The sequence below is a fragment of the Mustela lutreola genome, chromosome 11 (assembly GCF_030435805.1).
Source record: "Mustela lutreola isolate mMusLut2 chromosome 11, mMusLut2.pri, whole genome shotgun sequence".
NCBI classification, from domain to species: domain Eukaryota; kingdom Metazoa; phylum Chordata; class Mammalia; order Carnivora; family Mustelidae; genus Mustela; species Mustela lutreola.
The window spans coordinates 27,638,550-27,656,403 of record NC_081300.1 but is presented as its reverse complement, the minus strand read 5'-3'; the positions used below and the strand labels follow the sequence as shown (position 1 = coordinate 27,656,403).

Genomic DNA, 17,854 nt, shown 5'->3' with positions numbered 1-17,854 from the left:
TCGTAGAGCAGTTACTGAGTAGACTTCTAACCCCTTCCCCGCTGGAAGCTGTTCCCTGAACGTGCACAAAGCTTTCTCGGGGCTCCCTTAAGTAAGCTGCACCCCCATGCTGTCATGCCGGCCCAGGGCTATAAGCTCTGGCCCAAATGGGCCTCGGTGACTGAAAGGCCACCCATCTGGACACAGGATGGGTAAAGCTTAAAAGCGCAAAACACTATCCTCTAAAGAAATCAGACTGACTCCAGAATTAAGTCAGATTGTTACAAAGTCCAAAATTCCACCCCAAGGGAGACGTCCAATGAACTCCCAGCACCTACAGTAGGTCATGTGGAACTAACCCGGGGGTCCCCAAACTCATTGCCCGTGATAATCTCCTGAGGCCCTGGTCAGGCCCATACCGGTTAAGTCACAATGTTGGGGAGGAGCCAGGCATCATTTTTTTTTTTTAAACATCTCTAGGTGATAAGAGACTCTTAATCTCAGAAAACAAACTGAGGGTTGTTGGGGGGAGGGAGGGTTAGGGTGGCGGGTGAGGGACACGGGGGAGGGCATGTGCAATGGTGAGTGTGAAATGTATAAGCCTGATGATTCGCAGACCTGTACCCCCGGCGCAAATAATACATTATATGTTAAAAAAAAAAAAAAAAAAAAAAAAAAAAAACATCTCCAGATGATTCCACCACACAGCCAGGTTTGGGAACTGCTGGGCCACTCAGTACACATATATGAGGCTAGTGTGCACCCAGCCATAAAGAAGCCCCGCCCTCAAAGAGGTCACATCACCTAGTAATGGAGTGGAGACGGCAGAATTTTAAAGCTGGAAGATCATCTGCTAAGGCAGCCTCCTCCCATTTGAGAGGTAGACACCAGAGCCCTGCAGGAAGAAGTGACACATTCACCATCAAGCCGTGAGCTCCTGCAGAGGCCCCTGAAGGCAGCTCCCTAGGCCAGCGCCCTGCCTCGTCTGCCAGTCTCCCTCCTTTCCTTCTTCCCCTCCTCTTTCGGATGGGGATGGTTCAGCATGCGCAGAAAAGGGCCACCAGGCTGTCAAGCTAACCATCTCCATTGACCGCCACCACCACCCACCCCCAGCAGAGGACTCTCAGGCTCAGGGAAGTTGGCTTTGTTCTGTTTTCCAAGGTTGCACATGTTACCTTTCTGCAGTGCTAGAGGCTCCTGGAGCAGGGGAAGTCCCTCCTCCTTCCCAGAACCCCACAACACCCGAGGTAGCACTGAGCCTACAGCAACCACCTGTAGACTAGGGGTCAAGTTCAGAGGCTTTAGCCTGGCCTTGGCTCTCAGTGAGCTGGGAGACCTTAGATTAAGGCAATCATCAAAATGACCTAAAATGTTTCCAATATTCCTGGAATACTTGTAGGATTTCAGAAAGTCTAGTGGAAATATCTTAGTGCCCCCAAACCTCCAATGGCAGTCTAGAGAGGAGGTGCCCTCTGGTCCCCTCAAAGTTTCTCCCCTCAGAGCAGAAGCCATGTGTGAAGCACCTGTGTTGGGGGGCCCTGCCTTGCTTCACATGGGGGATGCCAGATGCCTGCTAGGTAGTGAAGTGCACAGCGATTTGTTCCAGCTGGCGTCCTTCCTCCCAAGTTCTCTTACCCGTGGGTGTACTGGCGCTGCCCCAGGCCGGTTCCATCCCATTAGCCCCACCAGGAACGGCTCCATCCTGACCCTAAAGCCTGGTCTTTGCAGCTTGTGCCCACGCTCCAGTGACCCGATTCTGTTGACTTTGCAGCTACTACAAGCCATCCCCGTCGGAGTCGGCCAGGTGTACGGCTGCGACAATCCCTGGACGGGCGGCGTATTCCTGGTGGCTCTGTTCATCTCCTCGCCACTCATCTGCCTGCATGCTGCCATTGGCTCCATCGTGGGGATGCTGGCAGGTAGGACACAGTCCTCTTTCTGCAGGGAGAGCTTTGGGATAATTTTCCCGAGGTCATTCCATCCCTGCATGTGGCAAATGTTCTAGATCTATGATCTTCACCGACATTTGTGAACAATGTCAAGGGTAGGGATGTGTTCTTCCCTTTCTTGAATCTCCAAAGGGAGCAGACTGCCACAGCAGGATATGTAGAGAGACACAAGGGGCCGAAGACCTGATTGGCTGCCACTGAGCCCCCGGGAGCTGGTGTCTGGCAGGAGGGGAGCTCAGAGAGGAGAAGAGCAGTAGCAGACCAAGGGCTATAAATGGCCCAACTCTTCGAAATGTCAAGGAAACTAAAGGAAAATGATTCCTCAGAATTTGTGTTGCTATCTGACAAATGTGATTTACCATTTCTACATGTATGTGTATGTATGTACACGCACCTATATATGGCTAGATGGACAGCAGAGCCCCAGAAATGGGAATTAGGCATATGGGACCAGGATCCTGTTGACTCATTCCAATATTTGTCAAAAACATCTTGGAAGCAGAACTTAAAAAAATTCTTTGAAAACTTCAAACTTATCAAAAAATTACAAAAAGAAGAATGGTACACAAAGCACCCCATACATTCTTTACCTGATTCACCTGTTGTTTGCCTTCTACCCTCTCACTGTAATATTTCTCTATCTCCTTGTGCCTGTGTGTGTACATACATACTTTTCCCCAATTGTTTGAAGCAGACCTTTCTCAGCTGAAAGCTTTCTTGCTTTCCTGTGCAGTTCCTGTGGCCAAAGGAGTGGGGAAGGCCTAGAATCCCAACACCTGGATCTCCCCTCACCTTGGAAGTAGTCATACCTCTGTATGAAATCTCCAAAACACAGGTTGGAAACCACGGCTGTCTCCTGGTTGCTGGTTCCTAAAGACCAGATGCCATTTGTAGAGGCTTCTTCATTGGGAGGAAGGCGGAGGATGGGGATAATGGCAAGATGAGGCCACCCTGAGACCTGACACCACCCATGAGGTGGCCTTTGTGCTGGGACCAGGAACTGGCCAGAAATAACACACCTTGTCCCACAGCCCTGACGGTGGCCACGCCCTTCAAGACGATCTACATGGGACTCTGGAGCTACAACTGTGTCCTGTCCTGCATCGCCATCGGGGGCATGTTCTATGCGCTCACCTGGCAGACCCACCTGCTGGCGCTCGTCTGTGGTGGGTATCTGGGGAAAGATGGCAGCCGTGTCACTCTGCTGTTCCTTCCCTCCCTACTTGGTTATGTGAAACCCATGGAGCCACGAATCGGAACTCAACAGCAGGGATACAAGGACCTGTGGCTTGGGTCCCAATACCAGGGTCCTTGAGGTTCCTCTTCTGTCATATAGAGCCACAACCATGCTTACTGCTATTACAACAGTGTTGGAAGTTTACAAGGATATCACACGTGCATTTCCTCATGTGCTAGTGTCAGTGTCCTGGTGTAATATATTTTCATCACACAACCCATTACAGAGCACCACTAAGTGCTAGGCCCTAGGCTAGACACAGAAGATGCAATGGTGACCACATCCTCATGAAGCCACATCCAGCAGAAGAGAAGTAATCACACAACTGTTAAGGCTGTGGTGTCTGAAAGGATTGTTGGAAAGACCCAGTGAGATGACGTGCTTGGGAGCAGTGAGGTTGCAGAAAATCAGACTGTGGGAGCTTGATTCCCATGGAGTAAACAGCGTGTTGTCCCAAGGGAAATGGGCTAGAGGCCTTATTATAGCTGCACCCCAGCACCCATGTGAGCTCAGTCCTCCCAAGGTCACTACCAGGCATAGATTGTCAGCCCATTTTATGCCAGAGGGAATGAAGCCCAGAAGGGCTCGTGAACTTGGCATGGAACACATCGATCAAGGGCAGAAGCAAGATTCAGCCCCCATCTTCCCACCAGCCTTCCCACCCTGAAGTTGCTTATATTCTCTGGAAACAGCAGGACTTTAACAAGCAAAACTAGAGACCAGTAAAGGGCAGAAGAACATTTTCGTTGTTGTTGTTTTTCTCCCCACTCATGTGTGGAGTCTGTAAATGACGTCCATGTCCCTTGTATTCCCCTCAGCAGCCAGCAGGGAGACAGTAGGCTTGGTAAATATTTGTCAAGTCAAAAGTGCCAGATATTTTGAGGCTAAGACCGTAACTGCCTTTGGCCCTCAGAGAAGTGGCAGATTCTTGTGGCTAGAACCATCTGGGAAGGCTTCAGGGGGAGGATGGGGTTTATCTCAACACTTCCAGGATGGGAATTGGGGAGGTATAGGGGAGAGGGGGTGCGGAGAAGGTGTTCTGGACAGAGGAACAGAAAGAACAAAGGTGAAGGGGCAGAAGGAGGTTGTCCAAAGGCACGGGGGTGTGGATGAGCTCCCCTCACTGTCCTAGGGGCCACATCCTGGGGTGAACTCAGATGCCTGGCTCCTGAGGGCAAGATCATGGACCAGTAAGGTCCAGCCTTGGTGAGACTTGGTGCAGGTCCAACAAGGTCTATCATAGCTGCTCAGAATCTTGGATGGGAGGACTTATTGGGGGCTCACATAATCTGACCCCTCAACCCTGAGACAGATAATAATCCGGCCACCCAGCTGGGCCAGACCATCCCCAGTGTCAGTTTGGACAAGCAAAAGATGCTTACTGACCCTTGACGCTATGCATGGAAATGCGGACTCTCCGTGGAAGTGGGGGAGGGCTAGAAGGCTTTCATCACTGCCCTGGGAACACACAGTCTGGCGGGAGATTGGCCACACCTACCCACATAGATAACTACCATAACCATGTTGTGCAGCTATGCCAGATATCAGGGTGTGCTGCCGACACTGAGGTTGCTGAAGACAGGACGGGACCCCTGCCTTTGGGGAGGCGTGAGGGCAGACCCTGGGAAGCTGACTCTGTGGTCCTTGTTTTTCCACAGCCCTGTTCTGTGCATACATGGGAGCAGCCCTCTCCAACATCATGTCGGTGGTAAGTTTGGATTCTCCCAAACATGTCCCTCCCCAGCCAGGGCTTTAGGACATTTGCAGTTTCTGGAAGAACCCTGGGTCATTAGGTGGCTCGTACCCACCCAGTGCCTCTGTCAAGGTTTATCCAGGTTTGTCCAGAGAAGGACTGGCAATTGCACGCCTGTGCCTCTGAGGTATGTTGGGGTTGGCTGTGTGTGCACCAGAAAGTGATACAGCCAGCAGTGGAGAACCTAGATGGACGGATGGAGGTGTTTGTGTGTGGCCGGATGTGGGAAATGATCCCCAGGCTGATTTTCAACTCCATCATTGAAAGATTCTGACTGTGTCCTAAGGTACCAACATCTCAAACTCCTAGACCAACTCCTCGGATGTTATGAACCCAAAATCCAATGTCATCACTAGGGAAGAAGGATCCCCATCCTCACATCCTACACACCCTTCTCCCCCAGGGCCCCTGGAGCCTAGGACCATTTTCAGACCCTAGCGTTTCTTCTTCTAGGTTGGTGTGCCACCCGGCACCTGGGCCTTCTGCCTGTCCACCCTCACCTTCCTGCTCCTGACGACCAACAACCCGGCCATCTATAAGCTCCCACTCAGCAAAGTCACCTACCCAGAGGCCAACCGCATCTACTACCTAAAAGTGAAGAGCAATGAAGAGGAGAAGTCCCCCAGCGGTGACTAGCCCACTTCTAGGCAGAAACGCTCTTTGCCTGCACCTAGTCTCTGCTCCCTGTGGTCTCAGCTGTGGGTCAGCCGGCTGCAGCTCTCCCCTTCCATGGCTCTCCTGGCACCTGTTAGAACCAAACACACCTGTATCTCCCTTTCCCTCATGCTGATTTTTCTCTCTCTGCCCAAGTGGCCGTAACTATCCACATACAACGTTAGAGGAAGTTGGCGTGAGCTTGTGGAGTTAGAAGTAAGGCGTGTGCTTTCAATGTCATTGTCTTCAAACAAAAATATTTCTCCTTAGTCTTTTGGGAAGATGGTCTTCATGGCATGTTTAGCTGAATAATGGATGCTGTAACACTGAATTTGCTGAGGGGTTCCCAAGCAGACCCAGAGCGGGTGGGAATTCAGGGGATACAGGGAAATTCAGGGGATACAAGCCAAGAATTGAAGGTACTTAGTGGCCGATGAGGATGCCCAGTGTCACATAAGAGAGAGGAATTTTACCTAATAAGAGTTTTAAAATCAGAACAGGGACAGTTAGAGCACTGGGACTGTCTAAATAGGCAGTCTCGAATATTCAGTGGTCAGAGTACAGGCAAGATGGTATCTCATAGCAGGAAACAATTCATAAAAATGAGAATCCCATATATGGCTTTTATTATAAAGGATAAAAATATGAAGGATAAGCATTTCTCAGTATAAGTCAAACCAGCAACTTTGTGCAGAGCTCCCAGTTGAGAAAAGTATCTGAGCTCAGCGTGTGAAAAGCTGAAGTGTATCTCATTGTCCTATTTGCCTGTGGGTGTTAGTTAGAAGCTTTATGAGGTTCTGTGATACTTGAAACATGGTTAACCTGAGTAAAAGGACAATTATCCATGAAGTTCATAACTCGACTTCCCAATTTACAGTCATTAACTTACATTCAGTCTCCATTTATATGTATATGAGGGTTCAGCAAACTTTTTTTGGAAAGGGTCAAAAAGTAAATATTTGGGGTTCTGGAGGCCTTACAGTGTCTTTAGCAAAGACTCCCCTGCATCATTGTAGCATAATACAGCCTTAGATGACATATACGTGAATGAGCATGGTTGTGTTCCAAGACTTGATGAAACAAGGAAACTAGTTTCGGCCCACAAGCCCAGGTGTGCCAATGCCAGACACAGATGCCCGCCACAATAACGGTTCGGAGCTGGTGGGCAGAGGACAGGTCCAAAGGACGCTGCCAAGTTCTTTACAACAGTGGAAGATTTTTAGGAAGGTGAGATTAGTATGACTAGAATCAGGAAGATCTGCTCCGAGGCTCCTTGACCTGGTGCCGCCATTTCCAACCAGGCCCTCCTTCCCCAGCAGTGTCTGTCTGGGAACCACCCCTCCCCAGGCCCCTCACTCTGCTTCCACCTCTGCGGGCAGCTGCAGCACCATGAGAGGAAGGAAAAACTGAGCTCAGTGCGCAGACGCAGTGTGCAGGGAGGCTCCTACACCCCGGGCTTAAGGGGAGTGTGAAGGGCAGGTGGTCTGCGGAGAACAGAGACATCAGCCCTTCCAGACAGGGCTCAATTACCCAAAAGGGAGGGGATGCCCCCCCCCCAGATATTCTAATAAGAGTTAACAGAACTAGATGCCCCATTCATTCATTACGGACAAACTGTGCCCAGAAATCTACTTTCCTTTCCTTTGAGCCCATGAGACTCTCCACCCCAAGAAGTAGATCTGATAGGAACTGGGGTTTGTTTGTTTGTTTTAAAGATTTTTATTTATTTGAGAGAGAGAAAAAGCAAGAGAGCATAAGCAGGGTGGAGTAGGGGGAAAGCAGGCTCCCCAGGACCCTGGGATCATGATCCGAGCTAAAGGCAGACATTTAACTAACTGAGCCACCCAGGCACCCAGAAGCTGGATTTTAACCATGCTTTATATTGGATTTCCAGGACAGGAAAACTGGATATAAAAAGTCCTTTCCGTTCACTTGGACAAGATTCTCTCTTCTCCCTTTCTTTCCCACCCCACGTCTCTGTCATTAACAAGGTCCCACTTTGGTCACAGGTGTCTGGGTTGCTTTTTTTCTCTCAAGTTCCCACTTCCGTCCCTGTAGAAATTAAATGTTAACTGCGTTGCCAGCTGCCAAATTCATAGGAAGAAAAATGGATAAAAGCTAAGTGATTCAGGAAAAGGAAAAAGCATGTCCAGCAAGTCTGGAAAAACCACAGGGCCTTAGAAATTCTATAATGCATTATGATCAAGATGGCCAGATATTTACGTAAAAATAGGAAAACATCTACTAATTCGAAATAAGAAAGAACTGCCTGGATGAAGTATTGTCAATCACTGAATTCACTTGCCAAGAGATGTTGTCCAGGAGTAAGGAAGTGTTTTTAAAAAACATCTTTTGGGGCTAAGAAGCAGAAAATCGATGGTATTTCCCAAATGTGGTCAAACAAGCTCCTTCTGGAGCAGAACAAATCTTATTACTCAGTGGGTTAAGCCTCTGCCTTCCGCTCAGGTCATGATCCCAGGGTCCTGGTATAGAGCCCCCGCATCAGGCTCTCTGCTCAGCAGGGAGCCTTCTTCCTCCTCTCTCTCTGCCTGTCTCAGGACAGATGCCCAGATGTCCTCTGAAGTAGCCCAAATAGTGGTAGGCAGTTTGGAGAGCTCCCTGGAGTGACCCTGTCCTGCCTTCACCAGAGCCTTCCCATCCCAATGATGAGTAGGATAGATATGTAGGGGAAGGAATCTTAACCAGAGAGACACCACCAACATGAGGTTGCACAGGAGCGAGCCACCAGGAGAGAAGGGAGAAGAGCTTTGGGGTACAAATCCTGGTTGTTTTGCTGTAATCACCCCCAGACTCTGGATAGCAGCTCCTGGTTGTATAAATGGTAGCTGAACATAAATATGGCTGAACATAGTCATTAAAGAGAGTAGGAATATGTTGGGCAGCAGGGCGCAGTAGAGGAGGTACCGTCTGAAATTGTCCCTATCACACCATCCTCTCCCTCTCTCCACTGTCCCCTCCCCAGATCTTCTCATTTCTTCCCTCTGACCTCATCATCTCCCCCCACCCATTTCCATCTGCTCTTCTCCATGGATGAGTTCTGCTGTCGGCCGTGAAGTGATGCTGTCCTGCTGTACTTTCAAATCATCAATCTGGACTCATATTTCAATCTCTACTATGTTAACTGACATAGTCAAGTTTTCTAACTTTTTGATCAAACTTCAGTTTGTTTCCTAGGGAATAGTCCATTTTCTTTAGATTTAAAACATTGTTACCCTACTGTTATTCATGGAATTTGGCTCTCTCTTTTCCTTAATCAAGTTTGTGATGGGTTCATCCATTTTACTGGCTATCTACAATTCTGGTTTGTTTTCTATTTTATCGATTTATTTTTCTGGGTTTTTTCCATGGTTTCTCAAATTTAAATGTTCCTTTTTCCTCATGTTTAAAATTGATGTAAAGTTTCTTCATTTTAGATTTTTCTCCTTTAACAACAAAGGCATTTTAAGGCCATTAATTTTCCTCTGAGTATAGCTATAGCTGTGTGCTATAGGTTTGGGAATAAAGTATTCTGCTTTGATCAGTTTTGAATAGTTTATAATTTTAGTCTTGATTCCTCTTTGACCCAAAAATTATTTAAGAGTGATTTCTTAGTTTCTAGCACTTGGGATCTTTTATATTTTTAACTCTCTATATCTAGTTTTATTATGAGCAGAGAGGATGGCCTGTAAAACTTTTATTTTAGAATTATATGAATTCTTCTTTGTAGACAAGTACTTGGTCGATTTTGGAAATGCAAAGTGCTAACTTTTGATTTGAAGGAAATACATATTAAATTGATTTGTTAATTGCCTTATTCAATTCTTCTATGTGCTTATTTTTTTGTCTATGGGATCTTAATTCTGAAAAGGGTTTATTAAAATTCAATTATGGGGCATCTGGGTGACTCAGTTTGGTTAAATGTCTGTCGATCTCAGCCCAGATCTTGATCTCAGGGTCATGAGTTCAAGTGCCACACTGGGCCCAGCATGGAGCATACCAAAAACAAAAACAAAAAACAAAAAACAAAAAAACAACAACTATAAATGTAGAGTTTCATGAAACTCTCTTGCATTTCTGTAACATTTGTCTCATATATGTATCAGTTATATTGTTTGGTGCCTATACAATGACTATCATTGATTTTTCATTAATGTTATCTTTTACTATTACATACTACCTATTTTATCCTTGTTCATGCTTTTAACCTCATTCCAACTTATCTGGTCTTAATGTTGCCATACCTACTTTCTTCCTAATGTTTTCTTAACCCTTTGTTTCAACCTTTATCATTTTCTTTTAACTATCTTTCTTAAGAATAGCATTTTGCAATGTTTTATATTTAAACTAATCTTAGTGTTTCTGTAATTGAATAGGTAAATTAGCCACTTTCTATTTAGTGTAACCTTCAATATGCTAGTTTTACTTCTTCCGCCTTGCTTTATTTTTTACTGTGTATCAGCTATTACTACTTTGGCTTTTGACTTTCTTCATTTTGCAAGTATGATCATGCTACTACCTCTTTCCTTCTTCCCTTTGTTTATTTTGGAAGTCTACCATTCTTTTCCCTTTCACTAGTTGGTCCTGCTTCTCTCCCAACACTCATGATCAAAAGTATGTTTCTCTATCATATAAAAACAAGATGTCAATAGTTTACTGTGACAAGAGTTCCCATTTCTCTGATGCTCCTTCCCCACCCTGAGGAACTAAAGGCCTTATATACTACATTCACTCTTCTCCCCCCGCCAGAACCCCCACTTTTACTTTTATCACAACTCACTTCTCCAGTTTTACCCACCCCTGGATCTTGCTGAGATTATTTATCATTTTTTAATTTTTTCCCCTTGCCTCTTATTTTTTTGCCAAAATCCTTATGCGGCCCCTGTGCCCCAGATTCCTGGTAATTCTATCATTGTTCATTTGGAGTTTACTATGTAGAGTGGACGTGTTACCTTTCATCACCATTCCTTTATTCTTCACCTTCCCTTATTTCATGGTCTTTGTTCTGATTCATTTAGTACTTGTTTAGATTCCTGTTTGAGTATTGAGTATTTTGTTCAAATACTATATGACAGAATATGGGGGACATGCTCTCTGACTCTGAACATCCACAAAGTTTCTCCCTTGCAAGTTAGTGACATTTTGGCCAGGGGAGTATCCCTGGGCCACAGACTTTCCCTCAGCTGTTTGTAGTCATTGTCCTTCCATTCTCTGGCTTCCAGGTGTTACAAATTACTGATGTCAATCTCATTCTTTTTCCTTTATAAATAGCATATTCCTTCTTTCTAAGAGATCATAAGATGTTCTCCAGTGGATTTCAGGAATTTTATTAAGTCAAGCCTAAATGTGTGTCTTGTCTCAGCAGACCTGCCTTTCAGTCTGCAAACTCAAGTTTTTCTTCAGCTCAGTAGCTTTTCTTCTAACATTTGGTTCTCCCTCCATCTTGTCCTTCTTCTGTCTCTGGAATGCCTGTTATCCACATACTCAGTCTCCTCGACCTCTGCTCCAAGTTGCTTGCTTCCTTCACAATTTTTACCATTTGTATTTTTGCTTTGCTTTAAGATACTTCCTCCATTTGATCTTCCAGGCCACCAATTCAGATCCCAACAGTAACCTTTCTTTTCTTCAATTCAAAAAATGACTTGAATTTTTTAGTTCAAAAATCATGTGTTTCATTTCAGAAAATCTTTGGGATTTTGAATCTTGAATCTCCATGTCTGTTTATATTATTCTTTTGTTGTGCCCAAGGCCACTTGCCAATTTTCATGAGCCAGCCCCTTGGAAACTTGTCTGACGTCATTCACTCATTCATCTAGAAGACATGTATGAGGAACTGTTAACATGTTACTCAGGACGCTGCTTGGCCAGGAAAGAATCAGCTTAGTTTCTGCCTTCAAGGAATTCATTTTATGGGAATTCATCTGGCCAGTAGTCTCACCTGAGGTGAAGAAGGGGGTAACAGCACAGATTGCCTGAACCATGGAAGTTCACAGCACCAGTTTCATTATTTTGAGTGAATTATCTGGTTGGATTGGTCTTCAGTTTAGGAAAAGTATCAAGCATGACATTAAGGGTCCCAGGAAGATTTCTGTACCTCGTCTCTTATCCTCTATCTTGCCGTTACCTGATACCCAAACATTCCCAGCCATCCTTTCAGTTCAAGGCTTTGAACCTGTTAAAATGTAAACAGCGCTGGGAAGGTAACACAGTAAGCATGATCAATCATTTGCATCTTAAGTTGTAGGAGTCATTTCTGAGAACAGGTTAGATGAAAAAGGAGGGGAAAGTACAAAGAGAAAAAAAAAATGGGTAGCATACCTTGAAAGAGTCTTTGGCAATGGAGGACATGCTAGGTGAGGCCAAGCTGGGTGAATGAGGTCTGAAGCCCCTTGTTTCATCAGGAAAGATGATGACACTGTTATATTTGGCTTGAAGAAAGAAAGGTAGCCGTAAATGCTGTCTGCTGTGTGGAGTAAGCATGTGGAAGAAGTCAGCTTACTCAGTAGTACTTCGGAGGATAGAGCAAGAGTAACTAAGTGGGACTGATAAGCAGGTAGACTTGGAATCCGTGGAGAAGAGCACATTTCTAGAATGGAAGTTGACTGAGAAGTAGTCCTGTGAGACCCTGAGTCCCCTGTTCTAACAGTGCAGGGACCAGGGCTAGAGGCCTGCTGGGAATGCTCGCTGTGGCCGGGGGTAGACCAGCTGACCAGCAAGCCTCTCTCTTCCAACATTAGTTTCACTGATACTCTGGCCCTGAATCCCTATGGAGGAATGGGAAGGAGGCATCACAGAAGTGGCAAAAAGTTAATAACATGGAGATCAAATGTAGTAAGAGCATACCACTCTTGCCTTTACAGCTTTTCCTACAGTTTGCCAAAATTTTCAACATCCCTTTCCACACAAGATGCAGCCTGAGGTGCCAACATCACTCAACCATGCCTTGTCTTTGAACGGCTCTCCTCTATCACTCTCCCCTCTCAGGGAGTTCTTCTTTGGGTCAGTTTTCTTAAGATCTGCCCATTTGGAAACTCAAACCTTCATGGCCTGTATTTTTGGTTACATTAAACCCATGTGCCCCAGTTTGTTTGTGCTTCTTACATGAGTCCAAGCTTTGTTTCCTTGGGTCGTAAAGGTTGTGAGGGTCTGGGGACAACTATAATCTAAACTAGGTAGGAGTTGGCAGTTTCAGTGAGGGTGTGATTTCTACTCAATAAACCACATTCTCATTTGGCAACTTGAAAAGCATTCACTTTTTATGTGAGTTCTTTTTTTTTTTCCCTTGCCTGGCTTTTCACACCTCTTGCCATTCAGAGAAGATAGAAGAACCCATAGGGAACACTTCTGTCCCTAATGAAACTAAAATTGCAAGGCCCCAAGGAGGGAGATGAGGGATTGCTGGAAAAGTGTTTGTTGCCCCCTATAAATTGATAAATAGGGGTCCTCAGCCCCCTCATACCGCTGATCAGGCTGCTGGAACAGAAGTAAAGGACGCCATAGCTCTTTGGAGAACATCTAGCCCAGCATGCACTTACTCCACCTGAACTCTGACCAATTCTGGAGAAATCTCACCTCCCCAGTGGTCAATGCAGCCCTCCTGCTTCTATAAGACTGGTAATGTGAAGTTGAAGGGAACCAGGAGGCTGTGAATAAAACTCATTTCTGAAGTGAATTCTGACTGAGCCTTCAAGGAAATAATCTGTAGGCATAGACCGAGGTCTTGGGGAGCCATTGTTATATGAGCTGCAGCCTTCAGTGAGACTCACCTGGGACAAGATTCCATCTTGATCTTCTCTCTTCCAGGACAACACGTGCTTGCCCCACCCTTGGTGTGTACCAAAGACACTCTACTTGTCTACTTTGGTTCCTGGGCTGCATATGAACTTGTCAGGGAGACTTATTTCCAGTCTTTTCGAATTGGTTCCATGATGGCATCTTTCCTGTCACTTCCAGGGAAGATGGATGATTGGGGGCTGGAGGAAACACACCGCAAGAAGTTCAGGAACCCTCAGGAAAGACCAGGGCAAGAGGGTAAGGGGTAGGGCATGCAGAACTGATCCAAGAGCTGCCTGCTGGAGGACAAGGAAAAGTGTGGTTGGCAGACATCCATGGGCCCTGAACTAGCAATACCAAAGTAAGGACCCTGTGCAGGGGACTGATCTCTACTCAGCTCCACCTGTCCCCGGAATGTGGGGCCCCCCAGCTCCTCCCCTGGTTGTTTGCTTTCCTTCTTCAGAGGGACCTCTGTGATCAAGTCCCCTCTTTGGCAGTTCTGAAACACCTGGCATGGTAGGAAGAGGGCCTTTGACGTCAGTAGGGAGATTGTCTACTCAGGTGTAGCTTATTTCCTCAATGTGAGGTTTTGTTTCTAAACCTGGGTAGGCTGCCTCACACCCCATCAATGAGTGTGTGATGTGTATGTGTGCATGCATGTGTGTATGGGGGAAAGTACACAAACCTGGGATGGACTGAAGGCGGGGGAGTGATGCTTGACCCCTCATACCACAAAGCCAAACAAAACATGTTTAGATTGCCCCCCCAAACTGGCCCAGCCCACCGGACCCCACAGCCCCATGAGATATGGGAGGGTGGCCTTTCTTAATATATAGACCTCAAGTCCTTTCTGTAGGCAGTGGTTAGGTCATGCCCTTCTTGCTCGGAGAGGATCCAGTGGTGAGTCCTCAGGACCCCTGTCAGCATAAGTGAGAAGGAGGAAAGGTCTGAAAATTTCCACAGAACCAGAAAGACAACATCTAGTATCAGGCTGTGCAGAAATTTCCTTGGAGATGGCAAAAGGGTTCCCCAGTCTGTGCCCTGTGTGTATAGGGAATTAAGGGAGTTTATTGAGGTTGAAAGGCAAATTGGCCCCCTGAGGAGACAACACTTAGATGATGCTTTAAAGGCAAGTGCTGGAGCAAATTTCTAATGAGAAGAGTAGCTGAGGGAGGACAGGGAAGCTCCTACTACAGGATCTCTGGCTCTGGCCCTTTAAAGGGAACCTGCTGATCAAACCAGGTGGGGGAACCATGGTAGCCAGAGCCAGTCTTCCTCAGGGAGTGTAGAAAGAATCTTCTGTCAGGAAGGCCAGAGTAAGAACAAGCTGCAGAAAGAACATATGCCTTTCCTCTCCCTCTTCCTCCATGATACCCTTTCTCAACTGGAAGACGTGTGCCAGGCATAGGGGCAGGGAATGCAAAGTGAACCTACAGCAAGAAGATGGACAGGACAGCTCCAAGAAGTGAAGGGCTTTGGGATTAGGGATCAGTCCAACATCCAGAGTTGAGGACCAGAAACACCACCTAATTGGAAAGAAGCTTCTTCCTACATCCCGATGATCTAGATTCCTCCAGCCAGCCCTGTGGATTTCCTCCAGGAAGTCAGAAGGAACCCAGGTAAGAGGTCTTGCGGGGGAGACTTGAACCACAGAGCCCCCTCACTCCCAGCAGCCAATGGACCATCTGACTTTTCAGAGGAAGAGAAAAAAAAAAGAAAGGCTGATATTTTTCTGTTTCTTCTGCTGCACTGTGGTGTCTGGGGAAGCTCATCCTAAAACAGGGAGCATTACTAAGAACTCCAAAGAGAATTTAGATTCTGGAAGCTTCTAGTTGGAAGAGCTTATCTTAAATATATACGGTTCTTAAATAGATACATTTTAATGTATCTTAATACGTTATATCTATCTATATCTCTATCATAATATCTAACCTTAAATAGATACATCTTAAATAGATCCAAATAAATAGATACAGTATCTTAAATAGATACAGTTCAAAGCCCTTTCCGTGTAGATAAGGAAGCCATGGTTTATCCAAAGACTTGTCCAGGTGATAAAAGAGCCTGGACATAAGTCCAGGGGTCCTAACTTACAGCTCTGAGCTCCTCTTGTTCACCTGGTGATGGAACCAACTTAATCCATCAGCCCTCAAATCCCCTTACCATGCTAGCTGTTCTCTGAGTCAATCTTCACACTATTTGTCATCCCTTCCACAACTTTGTAACCCACAACTCTGACATCAGGATGGCTCCCAAGGCAGCACCATGTGGAGTTGACCTGTGGGAGGCTAATGCAGTGAATTTGAAAACTTTCTTCCTAGGGATCATTACCTGCTGCTTTCAAGGTGGAGGTACCTGGTCCAGGCATCTTCGCCTTTCCCCTCAGGTCCTGAACCCCTTCCTCAGACGTGCCAGAACTAAACTATCTGAGCATCTACAAACATCTTAACCTACCAGCTTAACAACCTTTCTCTTCGGCGCCCCTCTCTTACACAGCCAACTTGGATTACTGTAGACAGATTCTGTGTAGCTACAGAGAGTAGATGTTTCTGGAACATTCCAGGATATTGAAGTTATCTGATCAGAGAACGACCTTTAATGGTATGTGATCTCCTTGGATAACCTTGTGTGATATGTGATCTCCTCCAAAACTGGCACCAAAGGATCTTTGGTGAACTTGCTGAGAAAAGGCTATCCCGCGAGGCTTGAAGTTCCTGTGGCCTGGTGTCTGCTGGAAAGCTACACCTTGGCCTTGATACATCCCTTCTCTCAAAGTGTACAGTGGCTACACCTTCCTTTAAGGCTAGAGGGTGGGAGACTTTCAAGTGTACTTTCAAATGCTGACTCTACCTAATCAGTTTCGGTTGTCTGAGCAGTGGGTTAAGAAGGAGTCTGAGGCTGTTTGGGAACTTACTGGGAGAGATGGCTATCACTAATCAGCTATGTTCGCCATAGATAATCGAGAGGAAGGGGACAGGGAAGAGGATGTAGGGAAAGGGAATATGGAAATATGCTGCCAGAGAAGGAGCTGGTGTACAATGGCCCAGAACTTTCCTTGGCCTTTTATTGGGTGTCACAAATGTAATGATACACAAGTAGGTTTGGAGTGGGGTTTGGGGAAGACAACTCTTTGGGGGATGACAAATGGGTCTTAATAGTGGGTTCCAGGGGCGCCTGGGTGGCTCAGTGGATTAAGCCACTGCCTTCGGCTCAGGTCATGATCTCAGGGTCCTGGGATCGAGCCCCGCATCAGGCTCTCTGCTCAGCAGGGAGCCTGCTTCTCTCTCTCTCTCTCTCTCTGCCTGACTTTCTGCCTACTTGTGATCTCTCTCTCTGTGTCAAATAAATAAATAAAATCTTTAAAAAAAAAAAAATAGTGGGTTCCAGATGCTCCGTATGTTGGACGTTGCAAGCGGTGTATGGATGGCATCGAACCACCTGCAAGAGACAGTAACATCTGTCCCAAACCTGAGAAAGACAGCTTACAGAAAGGATTGAAGCATGGGCCTGTCCAAGTAAAGAATGATTTTCAGTAAGATGGACTAGGTCAGTTTTCCTCTTCTGAACGATGTCATACATGGTTTGGTTTAGTTCCTTTCAAAGAAAATGGACTAGGTTTCAAAATTGTATTTGGCAGGTGGGACCCTCTACAAAATCTATTTTAACCCCTGGGATTTGAACAGTTGACTATTTCTGTATGTTTGACCTCAGAAGAGGCAGGAGTACGAGGGGACCCAATTCTCCCGGAGCCGCATTTCTGAGCAGATACTGTGCCTTGTAACTGGGCTTTCTTTCTGTGAGTCAGTGGGAAGAAAGGCGCTGGACCCCTGCCTTTAAAAACACAGGGTGGTGGCAGTCCTCAACAGCAGGGACCATGCCCCTGAAATGGCAGTGGGAAGCCACATGCATTGGGTTACTTAATAAGGCTCATCAGAGAAGGAGAGTCATGACTCCTACACCATGCAGGCAGGCCAAGGAGTTCCTCAGCCATTAAGTCTACCCATGGGCTACCAACGACAGAGCCTTTCCAACGATGGGCCACAGCGCACTCCAAGCTGGACCCACAGAGCCCTCACTGGCGTTCTAAGGAGCCAGGTGGGCCTGGTGGGCCCTAACTCCATGGGAGCAGGCACTCTGGCCATAAACAACATTACCTGTTCACTGCACCATGCCACACACTGTTTTCCAGGTGTGCCATGATGTTAGGGCGAGAGAAGTTCAAGGAAACCAAGGAACTAAGTTATAATGAACAAAATTACTCTTGGACTGTAGAACACCCAGCCCCACCTCCAAAGTGCTTAGGGATTAGTGGCCACACAGAACGGACCTTGTAATATGTAGTTCCCGTAGCCCATGGAGCAAGATCTCTGTCTTCAGTGGTCTGTTTTCTTCTGTCTCATTAACTGAGTTCTCCCAGCCACTCTTGCAGGATTCCTGGGTTTCTGGTTGGTCGGTCACAGATGGCCCAGCATTGTATCACCATCTGTAAACTCCCTTTCTTTTATCCAAGTG

At 46.4% G+C, this 17,854-nt stretch overlaps 1 protein-coding gene across 1 annotated transcript in view; it reads left to right on the top strand.

The window, feature by feature from the left end:
- The window catches only part of SLC14A2 (solute carrier family 14 member 2), a 53,864-nt gene that overhangs the window by 18,862 nt on the left and 17,148 nt on the right, over positions 1 to 17,854 (top strand). The window contains exons 7-10 of the mRNA XM_059140186.1: positions 1,751 to 1,898; positions 2,960 to 3,094; positions 4,824 to 4,873; positions 5,372 to 5,546. Of these exons, the coding sequence (XP_058996169.1) occupies positions 1,751 to 1,898; positions 2,960 to 3,094; positions 4,824 to 4,873; positions 5,372 to 5,546 (508 nt within the window). The remainder of the gene's footprint in view (positions 1 to 1,750; positions 1,899 to 2,959; positions 3,095 to 4,823; positions 4,874 to 5,371; positions 5,547 to 17,854) is intronic.